At 42.0% G+C, this 11237-nt stretch overlaps 1 protein-coding gene across 5 annotated transcripts in view; it reads left to right on the top strand.

The window, feature by feature from the left end:
* The window catches only part of trak1a (trafficking protein, kinesin binding 1a), a 40696-nt gene extending 31571 nt beyond the window's left edge, over positions 1-9125 (top strand). For 4 of the 5 annotated variants that reach the window (XM_069693114.1, XM_069693112.1, XM_069693113.1 and 1 more), the window contains 3 exons: positions 218-697; positions 2201-2303; positions 5022-9125. In XM_069693114.1, coding sequence (XP_069549215.1) covers positions 218-697; positions 2201-2303; positions 5022-6114 — 1676 coding nt within the window. In that variant the 3' untranslated portion in view covers positions 6115-9125. The other variant, XM_069693115.1, reaches the window with a different exon arrangement.
* Positions 9126-11237: the final 2112 nt, after the last annotated feature.

Below are 11237 nucleotides of genomic sequence, written 5' to 3'. Positions count from 1 at the left end.
AAAGCCATTATGAGACTATATATTTTGTTTATTGGCCAATATTTCCAACCTGTGAAACTTCTTAACAGCTTTTGTGGGAAGCTTCCTGTATTCATGTTTATAGGAGACATAGAGGAAGTGGAAAAAAATAGCTGGAACTGCTTCTGTCGTTTCCTGCCATTATAAGACAGCAGCTTTACTTCAGTTTTTATAACATGAGGTTTTCCTGTTTTTCCAGGCTCGGCTACACTCCATGCATGGCAGCAGTTGGCTCAACCCCACATGGGCGCTCTGCTGGATCACCGGCCTGGTGTGGTCACCAAGGGCTTCCGCAGTTTAGCGAACGAGCAGGAGCAGGAAGACGGCTGGCAACTGGACCAACCAGAGGAGGATGAAGTGTCATGTGACTCATTCACCGGCTGGTCAGGAGAGAGCTCTGCTCACGGGGATCTGCCTCGCTCTACCTCAACTCCCTCCGTCTGCTGCAACAAGGACGGAGACGCTGATGACAGTAGCCAGTCGGAAACACTGAATGGAGCAACTTGCGGGCCGAGAGAAGCAGTTCAAGGAAAAGATGGACATGTTGCAAGCATGCCTCTTCTTTTCTCCAGCCCCTCCCCTTCGTCTTCTCCTCCCCCCTCTTCTTCTGAGGTCAATGGGCACATGGACCTTGAGGAGCTCCAAGCCTTACAGCCCACCTCTGTGGACCGCATGCCTGGTGAGGGAGCCTCTTAGCTGGGGTTCACAGCACTGCAACCTCAACATCCTCATTTTTAACCCTGGAGCATGGGCACACAGGGGAGGAGGGAGAAGAGGAGGGGTGGGGAGGTTGAGGCACTGGGGGAAGGCATTCACTGGACATCTCACAACCCCACTGTGACATCACTTCCTGCATGCACACGCACCCATCCCAGGAGCAGTCCTTGTGTATGCAGCCATCGAACCCCACCAGAGCAGAGTACATTTTTTGGTTATTTGCTCTTGAATTTAATTTAATTTCACTTCACATCTTCAAAGTCTTCCTCCTCAGTTCATACTTTTCTTTCACTGCCACACTTTGCTTGATTCCAGCCAATCACACTCGTCTTTCCATCCGCCGCAACGCCTGTCCTCTCAACTAAATCTTATATTTTACAATGCACCTTGAGAAGTGATTAGAAGCACCACTTATTTTAGGGTTTGGTGAAGTTAAAAGAATTCACATTCGAAAAATATTTCTTTTAATTATCTGGCACTAAACCATACTATTGGCTATTCAATTTATTTAATTCCTGCAACAACCGTGTAGCACACAAACTCTGAGATCCAGAAATATCTCCAGTTAAAGTGCATGTATGTGCATGTGTCTATATCAGGTGTTATTAGTGCAGCTGTTCCAGTCACATGAACGCATACCATCCACGGCTGGTTAATATTGGAATTGAAGCAGCTTTGGTGTAGGGTCACCTTGACACGAACACATGGTACTCTTCATTGGTGCAAATACTACTGGACTGTTCCTCCAAACCACAGCTTGCACAAAGGGAAAAAAAATACTATTACTATTATTATTACTGCATTCAGTCAATATGTATATTACAGTCAGCTTTAAGTGGTGTTGGTAATGATTCTTAAATCCGCTTTAAAAGTAAGATTCAGTTTTACAACTCACCTGTTCTACCTTATTGTGGTGGGCTTTATAATTAACCGCATGCATTTTTTGGTATTTCCTAAAATTATTTAATATGGGAAATAATGCCAGATCAGACTGATAAATAAGTATTAACTAATACATTAGTGTTAATTATATGCATCTTCATATCTAAAATAGTCATCATTCAGGAGTCATGGAGATAAGTAATTTTGAGTTAGCATTAATAACATTAAATAGATACATATTATAATAAATACCAGTCAACAAAACACTTTTATACTACAGAGTTTTAGTTTGTGGATAGTCAGTAAATTCCTTTAATGACTGAATTATTTCGGTGATGAATTTAGCTGATGTCCTTTATCTTTTCAAGGCTCATTGCATGCAACTAAATTCTCATGAAAGACTCACTTGATATTTGGGACCTAACATCAGCTGGTTCTTTTGCTTGGGGATCCTTCTATGACTATGGCCTATTTTTTCCTCCACTTTGTTGTGCACAGTTTTTATGCAGTGCAGTGTTTGGTACATTTTGTGTCAGCACTAACAGCCTTCTCTGTTTTTATTTCCTCTGTTTCTGTCCTCCAGTTCATTTCCCAGGGAAGTGTATGTCCCACACGAGCTCGACGTACACCTTCACCACATGCAGGATCCTCCACCCCTCTGATCAGCTGACCTCTGTATCCCCCAGGTAAAAACACATCTTGCATACAATAAAATGTATTTTGACCAATCACTGTTGAATAATTACACTTAAAAAAAAAAAATGTCTCCATATAATTTTTTTTTGTTCTTGGTTTGTACAATGAATATGGGGGTGGAAAGGTTCAAGTAAAAAAATCAGCAGCTCGGTAATTCCCAAACTTTATGAACGGACAGGGTGAGGATCTGCCTATGATTAGTTCAACACAGCCTTCACAGCTCTTACTACAGACGAATGGACCTTCAGTGCTTCTGAAAGTTAACTGTGACTGCCCACTGCATCATTTTATAGTGGGAAATAAAAAGCTCCATGTTGCAGACTTGACATGAACCAGATCATACAGTTTGTGAACCGTTTCACCCCTAATAGATACAAGAAAGTATAGTCAACTATAATGAACACATGATGGCAGCCATCATATCTTTACCAAATGGCACAGTAAGGAGAGGACAATGTTTGGTAATCATAATTTATCAAAAAAGACCAACAATAATGACAGTTAGGAGTCAATTTTACTTAAAAACTGCTTAAACTAAAATCCCCACTGGGTTCTGTCATATTAGAATAGCTGCTTCTCAACCAAGGCGCAAAGTTTCCTCTCATTTCCCTCCAAAACTGAGTCTGATATTTTGATGCCACAGGACCTGGTCCATAACTCTTTATGTCCCTGCTGTCTGATTGGCTTGACAGGTCATGTGATGAGGATGAAGAAGTGGAGTTGTATCATTTGGTTGTCATGGCTGACGTAGAGCAGACCCATTGAGTGCACCTACTAGTGTGCACATGGGTGAGGAAAAGCATGGAAGTGCATTCCTAAAGACTTTGGGTGTGTGTAAACCCGGATAACAACAGGAGTTTTCTCTAACTCTCTGGTCACACCTAGTGGGCAGTGACGTGTGGGCAGCGATCTAAGGCAAATATTGGCAGTGCTGAAGCCAGGAAAATAACATTTTAGTATCATGCTAAAATGCTTTTGTCTCTAGTTAGCAACAACCCTATACATCTAATATGCATCAAAATGTTCCCTGTCAATATGTCCCTAACTAACAACCTATGACCTCAATCACTGATCAAATCTAACGATGTCCTACTTGACCTTTGGCAGCAGCTTGTGGTGGAAATAATCAAGTCCTAAAGGTCCACTTCTTGATTGGCTCCGGTGTCATTTCATAGCCTAAATCAGGTCCTTTGGTCAGGTAGTAACAAGTGGTCGCGTACAGAGAAAAGTCATAGCACCCATCTCAATTCAAAGTTGACCTTTGACGTCTTGTATAGCCAAAAAGCTGGACCTTCGTCCAAGGACTGGGCAGGTACCTCACGGCAGATAAAAGCCAGTGTCTGAACATCAGACCCAAACTATTCACATAATGTACTGTGAGGAGTTCTCACATTCAACACTAAAGGCTACCTTTGTATCAAGAGTGAGTTTACAATCTCCTCTTTGTGAACTGCTTTGTACGCCCACACGACCCAAAAACCAGATAAAGGCCACGTGATGGTGCCTGAGTCAGCTCAATGTACTGAATGACAGACACGATGTAGTTAAAAGATATGAAGTGGACTTCTTGGTTTAATTTCTTTTGTTCCTGTAGCTACTTCTGACAGCGCTCTAATAATTGACTTAAACTGTCTGGTGTGTGTACGATGGGCCAATAAGCCGTGATGCTCCTGACGCGAGTTAAAATTAAGCATTTGTAACAAATAACTGAGTGTGTGCAGATTAAAATAAGGCCTAAACTTACGAGACTGTTCCTGTTACGCAGCACAGTAATAGGCACAGAGCAGAGGGAAGCAAAAACTTTAGTGAGTCAGTATTCCAAGTTACATCGTATGAACAAGCACCTGTATTATTCGCATTTTTCTGATGCAGTTACAGTTTCACCATGGACCTGAAACTTGAGCAGAGAGTGCACATCAAAGTTTGTGCACATTTTTGGGAACAGAAAGAAGTTGCAGGGAGGCAAATTTGGTGAGGAGTGACGATGGAGTTGTGGCAGATGAGAAACCTTTGTGTTTTTAACGCACTGCGAGCTGGTGCATTGTCATGTTCCAGTTCCATGACGCCATAGTTCAGGTCATTTGCACCATACGTTTTCCTTCAAATGTCTCAGAGAATCACAGTAGAACCTGGTGTTGACAGTCTGACCCTGGGGGGTGAATTCCTTGTGCACAACACTGCAAATAAAAAAAAGTCCTAATTACGCCCAACCTGATGCGCCTATTTCTGTTTTGGACAGTGACGTTCTGCCCCTTTGGAAACGCAAATGTCCCTCTAAACACTTCTCCAGACTCTGCGTCATTGCCGTCGGGTTTCTGAAGCATTTTTGTTGCCGATTTCGCGTTTGGCGCAAAATTGATGTGCCCTCTCTGCTCAAGTGGTCACAAAAAATGTGTGCAACACACAACACTTGGTGTTGATCAAGTGATGTAACCTGGAAATGTTACGGCTACCGCCTGGTCCCTGCACATTCCTGTGTTGTGCAGTCTCTGAAGTTTTTGATGCACTGCTCAGTGGCCAAAATAGGAAAAAGTTTAATTCATGCATGGTCGTGTTTTAGGTTGATGATGTCCACATAATATTGGATGAGTCTTTGCAGTATTGACTTGATAACTTATTCGATTGCTTTCTGTCTCTGCACTCATGCTTTCTTTCATACTCCCTGCACACCCAATCCCTGCGTCGTCTCTTCATTTTACCATCTCCAGCCCAGCCATGGCCACATGTCACAGCAGTACTTACACAGGCACACCCAACCTCAGTCCCTCCCCTATACCCTTCTCAGCCCCGCCGACACCTTCCTACACCCCCTGCTGCACCCCACGCCGCCTCTCCCTCTCCCACTCCCTAGCTGAGTCCTCCACCAACCTTAGGGACTCCACCAAGACCACCAGCACCTCTCTGGGCCTGGTGCACCTCCTGCTGGACCATGGGATCTCCGCCTCAGTGTATGACCCCCGCAGCTGGGACCGAGGGTTGGATACCGGTGAAGCTTCAACGATTGTGGGAGGAGGGCAGACGGAGAGATGCTCGGACAGACTGGCGGAGAGCGAAGTCAGACAGATGAGGAAGCGGCCGGACACCCTCCTCCTCCTCCAGCCTTCTACCCCACCCAGCTCACCTTGCTCCAAATCTGCTTTAGCTGCCACCGCCACACGCCCCGTGTTCCAGTTCAGCCCTTCCACTGATGACCCGCCGTATTATGATGCCTTCCTCGCCTCCAAACCGGCTCGCACCATCCTGAGGGAAGTGCTGGGCGAGGCAGAGAGAGAGCGAGGGGGCCAGACGGATGATGACAGCCAAACAGAGATGACGAAGCTACGACTCGTGGACAAACTGAAACGTTTCCGCACCCTTTCCCCTTTTTCAGCTTCGGCTTCATCCGGGGGGCCTCTGTATGCTCCCTTTGGCTCCACTGGACTGGGGAACAGTGCACTGGGTGGGGGGCTTCCCGGTTTGAACGCAGGACTGAGGAGGAATCGAAGCTACCCTGCCATGGTGGGGGCCAGTATGGCTATGAAAGACCCAGGAGGACCCCCAAGTACAGAGATTGTCATACCACATACCATGCCCAAAACAGAAAATACACAAAAGACAGCACACACCCAGGAAATGGGCAAAGTGCAAACAAATCATACCCGGGTCACCAAGGCCATACACGTCCCACAGACTCTACATGCACTGGAAACAGTGACACCACACACGATAATACAGAGACACACCAGGTCCAACGGTGAACTGTGGGATTCAACGAGACACGACCAATACAGTGATGATGAGGACGATGAAACTGGGACGTAATATTCAGCATTTTAAAACACACAATCTCACATATTTTACACTACATTACTCATGATGTGACTACTCATACATTTATTTACAAAACCAAATACCATACATAACTATACAGCTATCGAGTCTCCCCAGATTAAATGATACCCACACAAACTCTAACAGTCATCTTTCTAAACAATCATCAGTGGATCAATGAGAACTGAATGAAATGTGGTGAAGAAACTGGTAGTGGCTCAAACTGTTACACTGTGTTATATACCATCAGGACAGACGGATGATGATGGAGTATGTTGCCTTCCTCTGTGTCTGTTGTAATTGTATATTGCACATGCAATATACTGTGTCATATAGTGTCATGTTAAAGGCCCAATCTGGTTTATGTACTGCCATTTTAGTACCATGAATGAGTGCAATATTACAACAACAAAAAAACGTAGTATGTGATTTTCAATGTGCTGCACTGAGCTGAAGATTTATTTTTTCTTAAGATTATTTATGAAGAAATTGAGATTATATGCAGTATATATTCTAGGATTACAATCACACAACACCAGATGTTACTGTTACTGTAAGAAAATGCTGTTTCATGGGTCATTTGCGGGCTTATTGTCGCTAACCTAGATGTTTTCTATCAACACAAACATCTCCTGAAAGCATTTCCACCACTAATGCCCTTCATAAAGGACACGTCTGTAAAACTGATGATTTAACAAACAAGGTCTTTTTTATTTTTTGGCTTTGCTTTTAAACTTGATAGCCGTAATTCCTTTGGTACAATTTCTGACATTTTGTGCGCGCAAAATAACTTCTTTATGCGTCATGTAATTTCAGTGTTCAGTCTATGACGAGGTGGCCTTGCCAAAGACAGAGAGACGAAAGTCAAAGTCAACCAAAGCTAAGCCAAAAAGTCTCCATCGAAAAACAATGCTGTTGGTTTTAAGACCATAATTGTCTGTCTGTATTGTGTTGCACTGGATTTAAAGTCACGCAGTGACAATGGCTCTATAGATTATTTTCTACCAGCAACTGTTTTTCCCCCTCCCTCTAATTCTGAAATTTGTACTTTCAAAGATAACCCAGATTGGGGCTTTAATGTGTCCTCTCGCTGTGACTGAATGTTCTTACGTGCCTAAAAACAAACATACTGTATCTCATTAGAAAATTGTTTTGCATTTGTTTTATTTGATGAATATTTTAACTTGCCTTTTATTACATGGTATGCAGTAAAGGTAGACTATATCAGAATATTTCTGCAGATTAATTTATTTGCAGGTGAACCTGCCCGTACATGCTCATTTGAGACGTCGCTTTGTTTGTTTTCCTAACGAGTGTCTGACTCTGCAGGGAACATGTGGTGCATAAATGATGATACAGAGCCGGTCCAGCTGGGTGGAAACCTGATAAAACACTGACTACAGAGAACACAAAACTTGTTTAGTTTTCATTTATGCTCACATCAGTTCTGTTCATATTCATATAGTCGGTGTAGGAGTTTGAGGTCGATGATGAATATAGGGGGAGTTGATTTGTGACCGACTCGTGAAAACGGGCACAAACATCTTAATTCAATAAAATACAGATGGAAGCTGCAACATCAAAAAAATAATAATCTGCCGCAAGCACTGCTGAACCCCGAGCTTTCTCTAAAAACCAAGGCTAGACCCTGATAAAGACCAGGAGTCGCATTTTTCTTTCACAATCATATTTTTTTTCCCAGATTAGAAGCGTGCACCATGTGTCCCTACAAATCAGCTCCACAGCAGATTCACATGCATACATTCTGACATCATATAATTTATTCTGTAAAACCTAAATAAAAACATATAACGCAATATTAAACAATGAAACTTGAATGTAACTAAAAAGAGAGACTTGAAATATCTAAATGATGGTTTTAAGAGATTTCATCTGTAACCGTTGTTTGCTGAAGGGAAGTTTTGGTATTACTAACCCAGTTCCAGAGTCCCACATATAGATTTAGCATGTTTCCTGATAAAGTCCACAAGGGCTCAGAAAATCCAAACAACCGCTTGTTCTAATTCTTCTTTAAACACTTTCTGTAAATTCAACTTAGTTTTATTTGAAAAGTGAGAAACAAACACTAAATTTCCTTAACCTACAAATGTAGTGTGAGCCTGTCCAGGTGACTTGTTGTCAGAGTGCTCAAACAGTGGTTGATCTGTTGCATCCATCAGCAGTGATGCACTTGTGCTGATCATGCAAGTTACATCTCTTAAAGTCTGAAAGTTTGGACATTGGAGCTGGACCAATGATTGATTGATTAATTGATTGACTGATTGATTAATAGAATGAACATGGGTGGCTGTGATGCTGGCAGTGAGCTGATGAATACTTTAGTTTTTATATATTTTGAATCATCGCACTGATATTTGGAGTCACTTTTCATCGTTCAGGTTTATGTTGTTGACGCTATTTTGAATAAAACAGCTTGTTGGAAACATTTCCATTGAAAGCAGTGAGCTGTCTACAAGCCTACAGTACAATGATGCTGCACATTACTTTGCAGCTGTGGCACATTTTATGGGAAAAAAAACAACAATTTACAGTATTTAAAAACAGTACTGAGTTGGAAGACTGAAGCAACAAGGAGTTGGTGTGTGTGTGTGTGTGTGTGTGTGTGTGTGTGTGTGTGTGTGTGTGTGTGTGTGTGTGTGTGTGTGTGTGTGTGTGTGTGTGTGTTTGTGTGTGCTTGGTTTTCTGTGTTCATCTGAATGTAAGTTATTGCAACCAGTAATTCTGCTGTAGAGTCATATATTTATGTACAGTATGTTGATTTACCTTAAGCTTGTGTTAACCTCATGAAGGGATCTATTATTACATTGTAAATGTATGCAACACAGATAGTCATGCTAACCTTTTTTTAATAAACAGTAGAAACAAATGTAAATCAGATGTTTATTTAGAGAACAGAGGGAAGTAAACTTTTCTGGACAGGGATTGATGAGTTCTATTCTACAGAACAGATTGTACTGTCAATAAAATAATAAATACTTAAAGACTGACTTGTCCGTTTTATTCAGCAAATATTATTACAGTTTTTTACTTTGCACTTTGAGTCCAGCTTCATTCAGTTTTAATGGGATGTGAAAACTGCTGGTTTTAAATTCCTACTTAAAGGAATTTGATCATGTCATAATGAGGATATAACCACACCACGACAAAGCTACATTTAAAGACAACGAATTATACAGAATTATTCAGACTCTCACCTTTTAATCCTCTCCAAGTTTCCCCACAACGCAGTACTTCTCTGTTCTGTAACTTAACCAGCCGTCGTCAAATCTTTCACTCCAGCACATGACGTGTAATCCTTTGCTTCTTCTCCTTCATTCTCCTTATACACAAAATTAGCAAGAATATCTATCAATGAGTGCCCAAAATGAAACATGTCACAGCTCAGAGATGGACTCAATCCACAGCGCCGACCCCTTTCATTCTGCACCACATTCATATGCCATAACCTACGCTAGTTCCCTCATGCCTTTATCTCACCATTGATATTTACTGCAGCCCATTCAATCTCAAACTGTCTACTAATCTTTGATCACGCGTGTCGTGATGACATGACGTACAATACAAGAGGTGTTGGTCTGTATTTACAAGAAACCCCCTCTCACATCTTAAAATGCTTATCCATTCTAAATTTTAAATGTACTCTTACCCTTGCAGATGTGGTTAATGAAACGCAGGAATATGGTTATTGGTGCCTGTGAATGTCAATGTGTTGAGTGCAATGAGTTTTGCTCCTGTAGTAATTCCACCTACATCTTTACTCCACAGGGGGGCAGTGTGTCACAGAGAACAGAGCTGACATAAACACAAACCACAGTCAACTCAAAGCCTGGGAAAGAAAGCAAACCAGCACAGAAAAACAACAATAACTTCACTATCACCTTCTTTGTTCAGTTATAAACTAATGTTAATGAAGCAAAGGAAATACAGTATTGTTTCACAGTTTGGTATTAGAAATATGGTAATAATTTGTTGCCGTCTGTGTGATGTCTCCTACTAGCCACGCTCCAGTGGAGAGCTGTTCAGTCGCTAAATCCTAATGGGTGTAGGTCTCAAGTTAATGTTGAAACTATTGGAGCAGCCTTTAACCAATTGGCATTAACCACCATATGACGTATGATGTGCGTCAAAACTCACCAAATGTAAACAAGAGAGACCTTCGAGCCCCAATGTGAGGAGATCACAATGCCATATTGGTAAATGGCCACTGCAGACCTTTTTAAATTGCATACACTGTTATTGCTCTGGCTTTAGTTCTTTGATAACGTGCAAGCATTGCTACAACAGCTTCAATCACTTCGTCTAGCGTGAATCCCGCCGCCATTGTTGTAACTATATTTCAAACCAAACGCTCGACTTCAACGTCATCTCACTTAGCTACCCCCTTCTGGTCACGGAGTGGGCCGCCCTTCAGAGGCGAACAGGGTTTCCAGACAATGATCACAGCAAAGACTGTAGCTATGGGATAGTTGGGCAGAGCCATTCTAGTATCTGAAAGAAAGAATAAAGATATATCATGCTTTACTCTTCCTTGAAAACCAGTAGTTGTGACAGCAGAGACACCCAGTAAGAGATGATGGAGAGGCAACTCCGATGACAGAGAGTATGGCTGTTCTCTGTATGAATGATGGAGAGAGAGCAGGGGACAAATGGATAGGCAGCTCTAAATGGTTGTAAAATGTTTTTTGATGCTTCGAAGAGGACTGGCAGGTGTGTGTGCTCCCACAGGGGAAATGAGAACATTCTGCAGAGCTGAGTCAGCCGGGACAGAAAAGTAAAGACACGCTCAAAAGGCCAAGATGATGGCAGAAAGGAAACTTTTTGTCCCTGGCAATCAGCTTGTTTGATGAGAATATTTCCGCTCAGATTCACATTGGTCTGTTGAAGTTTGTCATCTCTGGAGGGAGGGACTGTAATAAGATGAAGTAAGCTGCACTACACCATGCAGTTTTTAAGATCATTCCTCACGCAAACTTGTTGGACATCATAGAGAAAACATAAAACTAGAAGGGTGGACCAATAGTCCACTTATGATATGCAACAACTGTGGTGAATTTAAAAGAATTTAACAATTAATTAGATTTGATAAAAACACC

This window comes from Brachyistius frenatus, unplaced genomic scaffold (genome assembly GCF_029030835.1).
Source record: "Brachyistius frenatus isolate BFR_SWC_R1_liver_20210118 unplaced genomic scaffold, ASM2903083v1 Contig_14, whole genome shotgun sequence".
Classification (NCBI taxonomy): domain Eukaryota; kingdom Metazoa; phylum Chordata; class Actinopteri; family Embiotocidae; genus Brachyistius; species Brachyistius frenatus.
Note: the sequence above shows the minus strand (reverse complement) of the source record. Positions and strands in the feature narration are given on the sequence as shown.